Source organism: Belonocnema kinseyi, chromosome 2 (assembly GCF_010883055.1).
Source record: "Belonocnema kinseyi isolate 2016_QV_RU_SX_M_011 chromosome 2, B_treatae_v1, whole genome shotgun sequence".
NCBI lineage: Eukaryota > Metazoa > Arthropoda > Insecta > Hymenoptera > Cynipidae > Belonocnema > Belonocnema kinseyi.
Window position 1 is genome coordinate 122,504,686 of NC_046658.1, and position 13,725 is coordinate 122,518,410.

The following is a 13,725-nucleotide window of genomic DNA, read 5'->3' on the forward strand; positions in this document are numbered from 1 at the left end:
TAGTCGTTCATTTGGCATTCTCTCAACATGTCCGAACCATCTTAACCGATTTCTTTCCCATGTGTCTACTAGCGTCTCTTCTTCACCACATTCTTTTAGAATGATCTCGTTACTTACTTTGTCTATTAGGGATTTCCCGCTTATTATGCGCATGAATCTATTTTAGATTTTTATTTTTAAGCTTATATTTTTAATTTAAAGAATTTTTAACGTGCAGTCTTGAAGACTTAAACAATTAAAAATTAAAAACGTGTAAAGTTGCAAAATTTTGATAAAGAACAGTTTTATTTTATCAACTGTAAATATAAATAAATAATTTTTAAAATGGATCGGTACTTCAAGTATTAAAAACTGTAAAATAATTGATTTGATAAAGCGATTCTAAATCCATTAAAAGTTAAAGAATTTCCAGAGTCGTAATTAATTTGTAATTAAAGGCTTTTATTAAATTAAAAATATTGTTTCAGTCTAAATTATTCCATTTTTAACCCATTTAATTTTTAAAAATTTGGATTAAGAGAAAGGATAATTATTTAATATTTAGCAGTATTTGATTTATAATTTAAGACGTCTAAATTGAAGCCAAATATTTAAAAGTAAACAATTTGAATCTTTAATGTTTAACATAGAAAGCTTTGAATTGTTAAAATTTCGAAAACATTTTAACATTTTTACGTTACACATTTGTATTGTTCTACTTAATAAAATTTTAAATTTGTAAGCGAAATTGTTGAATTTTGATGTATAAATAATAATTGAACACGTATTATTTTTAGAAAAATTTTAGTAATTTTAAGAGATATTTCGAAGTTTTGAAAATATTCAAAATTAATTAACAACTTAAAATGATATTTGGTAATTCAAACGAAGTTTTTGAAAAAAATTTCAGAACCTCTAAACATATTTTAAACTGAATAAAAATTTTCGTACGATTTTTAAAAAATCTTAAAAAATTTTGTAAAATCCTTAAATTCTTCCTGGGTTGTTTTTAATAATATTAGAATTCTCTTAAAATCGTTTTAAATATTCTGTTAAAATAATTTTTCAAAATGTAGAAGCATTTTTAATTTTCTTGGGAATTTAAAGAAAATGTGTTTATTCGTTTGGAGCCTTTCACAATTATTAAAAAGAATCTAAATTTTTTGTAAACCGCAAAAATCTACATTTTGTTTTAAATTAGGTTGTGAGTATTTGCACCGAAATTTCTTTATGTATAACCAAATTTTTTCGGTTAACACTCTTCGCTAAAATTATTTGAAATCATTTTAAGTTCTAAATTAATTGTTAATATTTTTCAAACTTCTAAATATCTCTTAAAATTAATCTAATTGTTTCTAAAAATAATAATTGTTCAATTGTTATTTAGAAATAAAAATTTTAAGGGCATTTTTTATAATTCGCAGGATTTTCTAAAATTTGTAGGACAAATTCAATTAATTTTTAAAGTTATTGAGAAGTTTAGAAAAAATTTCATTAAAATAAAGCTAAATTTGACGAAATTTAAAACTACTTCTAGATTTCTCAAGATTTTGAAATACAATTTTAAAGTTTTTTTAGGATGCTTAAACTATTTAAAATAAAAATAATTTACATTCTAATCTAAGAACTTTTAAGTTGAAAAAAATGTAAATTTTAAAACATTTATTGGCCCAAAAGAACGGAATAATATAATTTTGAACATTTTTAAAGTTAATTGATTTATTCTTTAATTTAGAGTATTGATAATGTTAACCTGGATTTATATTTTTGGAACTTAATCTAAACCTTTGAAGTTAAAATTTAAATTATTTTATTATTATTTAATTTTATTTTTTAAAATTATTTTATTTTGATATCGAGATTTTAGTTTTAAAGTTCAATAGTAAGGAAAATGTAACATTTATGTTCATGATGAAACTGAGAAAAATTAGAAATCAATCATGTAAAATTTTATTTTATCAAGAAAGGCACTCACAATTTATTTCAATTTATATTTGACACTAGCGTAATTGAATAACTTTATTGTTAATTAGCAGTAAAAATGTTTTTTTTTGCAGTAAATGAAAAAAAAATAATTTTGATTTTGTTGTAAATTAATTTTTTAAGCTGAAAATTAAAAAATTTCATGTTAAGTTTAACATTTATCTTCTTCAGTTGGAAATTCCGTTATTTGATGGCAAATTTCTGTATTTTGTTAAAACTTTGCCATTTGTGGTAGAATAGGCAATTAATCCTTGTGATTAAAAATTCATTTCTTAGATTAAAAATTAATTTTTCTTATTGAAAATGCATTTTTTTAACTCGAAATTTTACTATTTTGATTTTTTGTCGAAAATTTGTATTTTTTTATAGAAATTTAATCTCCTTGCTAGAAAATTCATCTGCTTGGTTGCAGATTTAACTATTTTGTTGTAAATTAATTTAAAAATCGAAATTTTTTTGAAAATCCATTTATTATGTTGAAAACTTTATCTTTATGATTGAAAATTCATATCTTCGATTAAAAATTAGTTTTTGATTGAAAATTAATTTTTTTAACTAAAAATTTAATTAATTTGATTTTCTTATGAAAAAATGGTCTTTTTTGTATAGAAATTTTTATCTTCTTGGTTTAAAATTCATCTGTTTGGTTGCACATTTAACTGTTTCGTTAAAAACTCCATTGAAATCTAAAAATTTACTTGAAAATTCATTTTCTTCATTAAAACTTAGATTTTTTAAATTGAAAATTATATTTTATAACTAAAAATTTAACTAATTTGATTTTTTGTCGAAAATTTGTCTTTTTTGATAGAAATTTAATATTCTTGGTTGAAAATTCATCTGTTTGGTTGCAAATTTAACTATTTTGTTCTAAATTAATTTGAAAATTAAAAATTTGCTTGAAAATGAATTTATTATGTTAAAAATGAATCTTTGTGATTAAATATTATTTTTTTTATTAAAACTTAAATTTTTTTATTGAAAATTAATTTTTTTGTCTTTTTTGGTAGAAATTTATTCTTCTTGCTTCAAAATTCATCTGTTTAGTTGCAAATTGAACTATTTGTGGAAGTTCATCTATTTTGTTGAAATTTTGTCTTTTTGGTAGCAAACTCATATTTTGGACTGAAAATTCAGCTATTGGGTTAAAAACTCATTTTTTTAGTTGAAGATTTAAATTAAAGTTTGGTTGAATATTCACGTATTTTGTTAAAAATAAATTTTCTTTGGAACAAAATTAATCTTTCTGGTTGTAAATTCATTTATTTGATTGAAAATAAGTTTTTTTATTGAAAATAAATTTTTTGGATTGAATATTTGAATATTTCATATGTTGTTGAAAATTTGTCTTTTTTGATAGACCTTTAATATTCTTGGTTCAAAATTCATCTGTTTGGTTAAAAATTTAACTATTTTGTTCAAAATTTAACTATTTTGTTCAAAATTTATCGCTTTTGTTCAAAATTTGTCTTTTTTGGTAGAAGATTCATATTCTTGTTTAAAAAATCACCTATTCGGTTGAAAATCTATTTTTGTTCTTGTTAATGATTCATTTCTTTTCTTGAAAATTTAAATATAAGTTTGAAAATTCCTGAAGAAATAAAAATTGGCTTGAATATTCATGTATTTTGTTCAAAATTAATCTTTTTGTGAACAGCAATAATCTTTTTGGTTGTAAATTTATTTATTTCATTGGAAATTATTATTTACTTCAATTAAAAATTAAGTTTTTAACTGAAAATTTAACTATTCCATTTTTTCTCGAAAATATCTTTTTCGGTACGCTTAATTTTCTTGAAATCTGTAATTTTTTCCAAATTTTTTAAGAACACAAAAACGCTTTAAAATCCCTTTAACCTTTAAGATTTTCTGAAATTCCTTAAAATCTTTTAAAATGCCGAAAAATAACAATTAAACCCTTTCATTTGGTTAAATCTCTTGAAATCTATAGAAATTCATTATAATCTTATGGAATCTTTTAATTTCTTTAGCAATCCTATTCAAATGTACCCAAAAGATAATTAAAAGTGATGGAACAGGGTATTTGTGGAAACAAAATCATAATTTTAACTTGGAATCGTGAAATTTCCAAAATAATGACAATTCTGACTTGGAACAAATAATTTTCTAAAAGACTTATAATTCTGAGTTGGGAAACGGAATTTTAGTAAAGGAATAAAATTTTGACAACTAGGGCAGAGAATTGCCGTCAAAAATGATAATTTTAACTATTGAGCAGGGAATTTCGTAAAAAAATTATATTTTTTATTTTAGGTTCGCTTTAGAACGTGAATTTTCGTTAAGAAGAAGGGATTTTAAAACAGAAATCCCTATTCCAAGTCAGATTTTGTCACAATTTGAAACTATGCTCTTCCAAATTTTAGAAAAAGGAACTCACGGTATTTCTGAATTCTAATAGAAGATGCTGTAAATAAATATAATTCTGACTTGTAACAGGGAATTTTTGGAAATATTTTAAATTTAGATCCGTAAAGAATTATAATTTAATTTTTAGAAAAGGAAATTTTCATAAAGAATTATAATTTAGACTGTGGTACAGGGAATTTTTGTAAAGAATTATTATTTGGCTTGGAACATGATATTTTTGACATTGGAAGTGAATTTAGCAAATTAATTTTAATTCTGATTTAGAAAAAAGGAATTTAAAAAATCCCTGTTTAAGGTTCAGAATTATATTCTATTCATGAAATTCTCTGGGCCAAATCAGAATTGTAATTCTTATGGCCAAAAGTTCTCTGATGTTTCAACACGGAATTATACTTTTATTTCCAAAATTACCTGTTCTAAATCAGAAATCTTTGTATTCTTTTCAAAATGTTTCGAAATATTTTTAAATGTCAAAAACTTGCTTAAAATAAGTTAAATCTTGCAAAGGCTTTTAAATTTACTGGGGAAAATTAAAAATTGACTGGTAGAAGGCTAAGAATTAAAAGTTATTTCATTTACTACTTGAAGTTCTCTATGAATTCTTTGAAATTCCTTAAATTCCCTTGAAATCTTTGAAAACCTTCGATATCTTTAAGATTATTTTGAAATCCCTTTAAAAATTTCTTGGAATCTTGTGAAATACTCTCAAAAATTTGTCATCGTTATTATTCCACTGAAATTTTTCAAATCGGAAGATGTATACAATTTTGCGAGTTTATTATAAATAATGTTTTTTCCAAGTTTCTAGGGATTCAATTAATTTGTTTGATTCAAAAAGCTTTGAAAATCTATATTACGAGATATTCTTGAGTATATTAGCAATATCGATTAATTAATTATATGATACTAAAAACATAATTAGTCATTTCTTGCTTTTATCTCTTTAAGTTCATGAATTTGAATAATATTCGAATCAAATAGATAAAGTTTTAAATAAAAAGATTAATTTTCTACTATAAAATACGATTTTTCAACAAAATACATAAATTGTCAACAAAACAGTTAATCATTCAACAAAAAAAGATCAATTTTTAACCAAATAGTTCAATTTTCAAATTAAAAATATCAGTTTTCAATCAAAAATTCAGTGGTTAAATTTTCAATTAAAAAAATATATATCAAGTAAAAATATTGCTTTTTCAACAAGATAGATGAATTTTAAACCAAATAGTTCAATATTCAACCAAAGGTTAATTTTCTGTCAAAAAAGGCGTTTTTTAAACAAAATACATTAATTCTCGTACAAAAAGTAGAATTTCGAACTAAAACGAACATTTTTCAACCAAAAATGGAATAGTTAAATTTTCAGTTCAAAAAATTAATTTTTGACAAAAAAAACAAACAAATATAAACGCATGTGATGTATTTTTAACCAAAAAGTTTATCTTTCAACCAAACAGTTTTATTTTCAATTAAAAGTGTGCATTTTAAATCAAGAAGAATTATTTTTTTACCAAAAAATACGCTTTTTCAACAAAATAATTAATTTTCAACGAAATAGTTAAATTTGTATCTAAAAAAGACAAATTTTCTGCCTAATAGTTATAGTAAATTAAATTTTTAATAAGGTATTTCAACTTGGTTTGATTGAATTTAAATAAAAAACTTGACTGTTTTATTTTTGGTTAAAAATTGAGTTGTTTTTTGGTTAAAATTCAAATCTTTGTTTAAAAGTTTTCTCTTTTTTAGTAGAATATTAAACTGTTTCAAAGAAAATTCATGCCTTTTGTTGAAAAATCGTATTTTTTGGTAGAAATTTAATCTTCTTGTTTTAAAACTGAAGTACTTGGTTGAAAGAAACTTTTGTTTTTAGTTAAAAACAGATCCTTTTTAGTTCAAAATTGAGCAATATGGTTGAAAGTTTTTTTTAGTAGAATATTAATCGATTTCGTCGAAAATTTATGTCTTTTTTTGTTTTAAAAAATCGCCTTTTTTAGAAAATTAATTTTCTTGATAGAAAAAAAGATTAATTTCCTAAAAAAAGACGAATTTTTATCGAAATAGTTTAATATTCTAATATAAAAAAAAATTTTAACGAATTAGTTAAATTTGAAATAAAACAATATATTTTTAACCGAAAATAGAAATCAAGTTTTTTATTTAAAAATTAGATTTCAACCAAACTGATAAATTTTCAACTTAAAAGATGAATTTTGAACTGGAAAAGTTGAATAGTAAAAAATGAATTTTTAATTAAAATGATGAATCTTCAACTAGAGTATTTGAATTTTCAACCAAGAAGATACATTTTCATAAAAGAAGAACAATTTTCAAATAAAAAAGATGATAATTTAAACCAAAAATTCATTAGTTAAATTTTTAATTACAAAAATTAATGTTCAATTAATGTTTCCATAATTCATTTTCAACGAAGAACATTAATTTTTACCAAAAAGACGAATGTTCATTTGAAAAGAGTAATTTTTCAACCAACAATTGAATTGTTAAATTTTTAGTTTAAAAAATGCATATTCAACCAAAGAGATGAATTTTTAAGAAAAAATGTTGGAACATTCAACTGAAATAGTTACATTTTCAGTTAAAAATTATTTAAAAAAAAAAACTTTCAAGAAAATAACTTTTTTTTTAAACAAAAGATTAATTTTCAATCAAAATCACGAATCTTCAACCATCAAAAATGATATTCTAAGAAAAGAGTTAAACTTTCAACTAAGTAATTATATTTTTTCCCCCTAAAAAGATGAATTCTGAAAAAAATGTAATAGTTCATATTTCAGCCAAAAAAGTTTTTTACTTTTGAGAAAAAACAGTTGAATTCAAGAAAGGCGATCTATCAACGTAAAAGGTATTTTTAACTAAGAAATGTTTTTTATGCAAGAGAGAGAAAAAATGGGAAGCAAACTGTTGAATTTTTAACAAAATACAGTTATTTTTAAGCAGATACTTGAAATTCAAAATAGAAATGATCAATTTTCCAAAAAATAGAATAGTTAGATTTTTAGTTAAAAAATTAATTTTAAACGAAGAATAAAACAAATCTTCAACAAAATAGTTGAATGCAGTAATATGAAACTACTTTTATAAATAATGAAGAATTGTTATTAAATTTCACATTGCAATGTAAAAGAAAATTAAGTACGTTCTCGAAAAAATGCCTGGCTTTTCCAGGTTTTTCCAGGAATATAAAATTTAATAAATATAAAAATAAATCTCTTAGAATTTCTTCAAAAAATTGAATATGTTATTAGAGCCAATCAATAGAAAAGTTTAAAAATATCTTTAAATAAAAGGTGAAAAAACAGTTATATAAGCGAGCAATTGGAGAAAATAGTAGCATTAGTTTAATTTTTTTAACTACTGGCAAAATAGTTGAATCATTAAAAAAAAAAAAGATAATAAATTTGGAAGAAATTTGACAAAAGTGCTTCAATCTTTTCAGATTCTACCTTGCCTCCAATCATTCTGCATATACGCATCAGTTGGAGTTCTCGTAACTTTTTTGCTTCAAGTGACAATTTTCGTCGCGTTCTTCATGATGGATGCTAGACGAATAGAAGAAAAAAGAAACGGCGCAATTCACTGTATCGTGCATTCAAATTACCAAGCACCCGAAATGGGTTCGAAAAATTCAATATCCTGGAATTTCATAGACAGACTCTATTCCAAATTTGTCCTGACTCGACCCGGTAAGATCATTATTCTCGCTATCACAATAGCTGTTGCGAGTTTCGGTGGTCTGGGATCTTATCAATTGGAACAGTGGTTTGATCCGGTATGGTTCCTGCCGAAAGACACTTATCTCAGCGATTATCTGGCTGTTCGCAGCAAAGAATTTCCTGAGCGAGGACAACCTGCTTATGTCTTCTTATCAGAAATTGATATTCCCGCGAACTTTCCAAGGATACTTGATCTCGTTGATGACTTGAGAAACCTGACGTACATAGAGAGCGTCAACTCCTGGCCTCATGACTTTGCAGATTTTGTCAATGTTTATTACGAGAAAGGTATGGGTATTTTTTCTTGCATATTTAGGGTGTCTATCCGATAATTGATTTTAAATTTCCGACTTTCTCCTAGTCAATAGTTAATTTTTCGAGTTGAAAAGATTGGAATAATTTCAAACGATTTTGAAAGATTTCACAGATTTCTTAGTTTGACACTAATTTTCACCACAGTTTCTTTACTTTTCTTTGAAAAATATTGTTGAACTTCTTGATTAATTGGGTAAAATAATATATCAGAACATAGCAGAAAATTGCCTCAAGTAGTAGAATTTTCGACGAAAAAAGACGATTTATTTAGAAAAAAATGTGATAGTTGATATTTTCACAAAGAAAAAATGTTCATTTTAAATCAAAAATAATTGAATTGGACCAAAAGGGATGCATTTTTTAACACAATGGTTGAATCCTTAATCAAAACAGATTATTTTTCAAGCCAAGAAGATTAATTTTTTACTAAAAAATAGACCGATTTTCAACAAATTACATATATTTTCAACAAAATAGTTTGAACAATGGATGTGATCTTGGTCCGAATATTATTTAATTAATGTTCAGATTATATTTTTTTCGTTTCTAAATTTTTAAAGTAAACAGTTGAATTTTAAAACTAAAAGAAACATTTTTCATCAAAAATGGAATAGTTAAATTTTCATTTAAGATCATTTAATTTTTGATAAGAAAAAAAAAAGAATTTTCCAACCATAAAGATCAAACTTTAACCAAAGATAGTTAAATTTTCAACCAAGAAAATTAATTTTCTACCAGAAAAGATGAATTTTCAACAAATTATTACAAAATTTGGACATAATAATTTATAATAATATCATACTATGTAAAAATTGAACATAAATAATAAATAAACAATAAATGATAGATACAGGTATACAATGTATATTGCCAAAGATATCATAAAGGTTCATATATATTTCAAAGATTAAAAAAAGATTTCAAATATTACCCAAAGGTTTTGAAAGAATTCGCAAAAATTTGCCAAAGATTTCTCAAAGAGTTTAATGCCTTCCTAAAGATTTAAATGATTTCATAGTGATTTCAAATATTTCGTAAGGATTTCAAAAATACGTCAAAGAATGCACAAATATTTCAATGATTTCACAAAGATTGAAAATATTTGAAACATATTTTTAGAGAAGTTGTAAAGATTTCACTAAGATTTCAATGATTTCATAAAGATTTAAAAGATTTCAAACATTTTGCATAGAATTTACAAAGATTTCACAAAGATTTTAATGATTTCTCGAAGAGTTCAAAGATTTCACAATGATTTCAAATATTTCGCAAAGATTTTAATGATTTCCCAAAGATTTCACAAAGATTAAAAAAATTGTACAATGATGATTTTGAATATTTCGCAAATATTTCGCAAAGATTTTACAAATACAGTTTACAAATATTTCAATGATTTCCCAAAGGATTTAAAAATTTCACAAAGGTTTCAAATCTTTCGCAAAGATTTTACAAAGATTTCACAAAGATCTAAATAATTTCCTAAACATTTCGCAAAGATTTCAAATATTTCACACTGATTCCAAAGATTTCAGATATACTTCAAAGATTGAACAAATATTAAAAATAGTTCGGAAAAGATTTTTAGAGAAGTTTAAAAGATTTCACAAAGATTTCAAAAATTTCACAATGATTTAAAATATTTCTCAAGGATTTTAATGATTTCCCAAAAATTTCAATGATTTACAATATTTTGCAAAGATTTAAATAATGTCACAAATATTACTAAAGATTTGATAAAATTGCAATGACATACTTTGTAAGTAGTATAATAATACTAATAAACTAAATAAAAATTGTACACAAATAATAATAAATAAACAATAAATAGTAAACAATAATAAATACAGGTCTAAATTCATATTGCCGAAGATTTCACAGACTTCTATTACCTCACAAAGATTTCAGATAGATTTAAATATATAACAATATTTCAAATATTTTGCATAGTGGTGTCCCAAAGATTTCAATAATTTCATAAATATTCCAAATATGTCCAAAATATTAAAAATATGAACTGAACTGATTTCACAAAGATTTCAAAAAGATTTCAGATAGATTACAAAGAGATATAGATTTCAATGAACTCCCAAGGATTTAAAAAAGATTTAAATAATTTCACAAATATTACGAAATATTTCGCAAAGATTTTCAAAGATTTCACAAAAATTTGACAAAGCTGCAATGATATCTCAAAGATTTTGTAAAGATTTCAAATATTTTTGAAAGATTTTCGATTGATTTAAAAGATAAAAGGTAAAATCTTTGAAATCTTGGGAAAATAATTAAAATCTTTGTCGAATATTTGAATTATGTGTGAAATTGTTTAAATCTTTGAAAAAATCATTGAATTCCGTGAAATATTTTTAATCTATTCGAAATATTTGCAAAATATTTAGAATATTTTTGAAATGATTGAAATCTTTGAAAATAATTGAAATCTTTTAAATCTATTCAAAATATTTATGAATTATTATTAAATTATTAAATCTTTTGGAAATAATTAAAATCTTTTTAAAACAATTTTAACTTTCGAAGTCTGTGGGAAGTCATTGAATTCTGTAAAATGTTTTAAATCTATCAGATTTTTTGTTGAAATCTTTAAAATCAGATATCTTTGGGAAATCACTGTAATCTTTATGAAATCTTTGTAAACCTTCTTGAAATATTTCGATTATTTAATAAATATTTGATCATATTTTTGAAATTATTGAAATCTTTGCAAAAATCATTAAGGTCTTTCTGAAATCGTTTAAAAATATCCGAAACCTTTGAAATCTTTGTGAAATGCTTAGAAAATCATTGAAATCTTGGTGAAATATGCGATATTTTTTTGGAAATATTTGATAATATTTGTAAAATTCCTGAAATATTTGAAATCTTTGTGAAATATTCGATATATTTTTGAAATTATTTTAATATTTACGAAATATTTGAAATTTTTGTAAAATGCGTAGAAAATCATTGCAATCTTGGTAAAATACGCGATAATTTTTTGAAATATTTGATAATATTAATGAAATTCCTGAAATATTTGCTAAATATTTGAAATCTTTGTAAAATATGCGATATATTTCTGAAATATTTGTGAAATTATTTAAATATTTGCGAAATATTTGAAATTTCTGTAAAATGCTTAGAAAATTGTTGAAATCTTTGTGAAATATGCATTATATTTTTGAAATAATTGATACTATTTGTGAAATTATTTAAACCTTTGCGAAATATTTTAAATCTTTGGAAAATTATTGAAATGTTTGGAATATTTTTGAAACATTTGAGAAATTATTGAAATCTTCGTGAAATCATTTATTCTGTTGTGAAATCTTTGCGAAATATTTGGTAAGATTTGTAAAAATGATTGACATCTTTGTGGAATTTGAGATATTCCTGAAATATTTTGTAATATTTGTGGAATTATTCAATTCGTGGCGAAATCTTTATGCAATCTTTGAAATCTGTCGGAAATTTTTATGAAATAATTGAAGTCTGTGCAATCTTTGAAATCTTTGAGAAATCGTGGAAATGCTTGTGAAATCTTTGCAAAACTTTTCTGAAATCTTTAAAAATCTGCATGAGATTGAAAATATTTTATAAATATTCTGTAATATTTGTGAAATTATTGAAATCTTTATGAAATCTTTGGGAAAATAATTAGTCTTTGTAAAATTTTTGCGAAATATCTGATAACTGTAAAATCTTTAAAAAATCATTGAAATGTTTGTGATATTTTTGTCAAATTTTTCTGAAATTTTGAAATCTGCGAAATATCAAAATAGTTTAAAAACATTTGGTAATATTTCTGAAATTATTGAAATCTTTGGGAAATTATTGAAGTGTTTGTACAATCTTTTAAGCCTATCCGAAATCTTTGCGCAATATTTGAAATATTTAAAAATATTTGGTGGTATTTGTGAGATTATTTAAATCTTTGTGAAATATTTGACAATATGAATTTTAGACCTGTATTTACTACTATTTATTATTTACTATTTATTGGTTATTTATTATTATTTATGTACCATTTGTATTTAGTTAAAATATTATAGCTGATGTTATTTCAAATAAAAAACATTTTCTATGAAAAATGTTAAAACTCACAAAAAAACATTTTTTTTTGCAATTGCATTTTTTCTGACCGTCGCTTCCTACCAATTTTTGAAAAATGATTGCTTTTTAATAAATGAGAGTTTGTTTTTTCCGGGAAAAAATTCTTTACAACTCTACTGACTGAAATCGTTAGAACAATGTTTTTCTAAGAAAACATTTTTTAAACAAATAATTATATTTTAAGATTATTTAGTTATTTTGAAAATTGGAAACAGTAGGGTTGTAGAGAATTTTTTCCCGGAAATAATAAATAATAAACCCTCATTTATTACATTGCAAAAATTTTTCAAAAATTGGTAAGAAGTGACTGTCAGAAAAAATTAAAGTGCATAAAACATGTTTAAAATTAAAATAATGTTTTTTTTTATTTGAAATGACATTAGTTATAATATTTTAATCCTTAAAAATCATAGAAAAATTGCTTTTTCAGAGATCTGACTTTTGGCATGACAATTACCTTAGGAATCATCCTCACATCTTTTTTCGTTTTACAGATATGAAAACGAGACTAATCGACTCAGACAAATTTTACTTCTACCTCTCCAAGTTCCTCTTCAGCCAAAGAGGAGGGAAGTTCCAAGGGAACTTCCGATTTGCTGGGAATTTAATTTGCGGGAAAAACACTCCCAGAATTCTTATTGCAAGTATAGATTTTTCATTTATGAAATTTTTGACACCTTACGAATGGATTCCAGCTATGGACGAGAGTAAGAGAATCGTCTCGGAAGTAAAGATTGCTGGTTTCAAGACTGTTTGGAGTAAAATGTTCGCATCCTGGGTCACTGACAAGGTTATTGCTCAAGAAGTGACGAGAAATATTCTCCTGGCTTTAATTTGCGTCATGGGAATGACGACTTTATTAATTGCTGAGCTCCAGACCTGCTTTTGGATTCTTCTTTGCGTTTTGCTGACCCTCTTGGATGTTTGTGGATTTATGTTCTATTGGGGATTGACGATAGATATCGTTTCATGCATAGGTAGTTTTTTTAAAAAATATTTACATTTACAGAGATCACAGTGGTTCAGTAATTCAATTTTAGGTTTTAAAAAGGAGATCAAAAAGCGATTTCATTTAGTATGAAAAGCTTTTTATATCAAGTTTTCTAGTAATTGTTGTACGAGGGTAGTTCAATAAGTCCTTAGAATGAAGTATAAAAACAATTTTTTTTGGGCAAATTTTTTTTTATTTTTCAACATAATCTCCTTGGAGCTCTAT

General features: G+C 23.6%; 1 protein-coding gene across 4 annotated transcripts in view; it reads left to right on the forward strand.

Annotated features, from left to right (window-relative positions):
- LOC117166967 (NPC intracellular cholesterol transporter 1-like) overlaps positions 1-13,725 on the forward strand; it is a 39,744-nt gene that overhangs the window by 21,434 nt on the left and 4,585 nt on the right. For all 4 annotated transcript variants that reach the window (XM_033351469.1, XM_033351472.1, XM_033351471.1 and 1 more), the window contains 2 exons: positions 7,811-8,375; positions 13,004-13,486. In XM_033351469.1, coding sequence (XP_033207360.1) covers positions 7,811-8,375; positions 13,004-13,486 — 1,048 coding nt within the window. The remainder of the gene's footprint in view (positions 1-7,810; positions 8,376-13,003; positions 13,487-13,725) is intronic.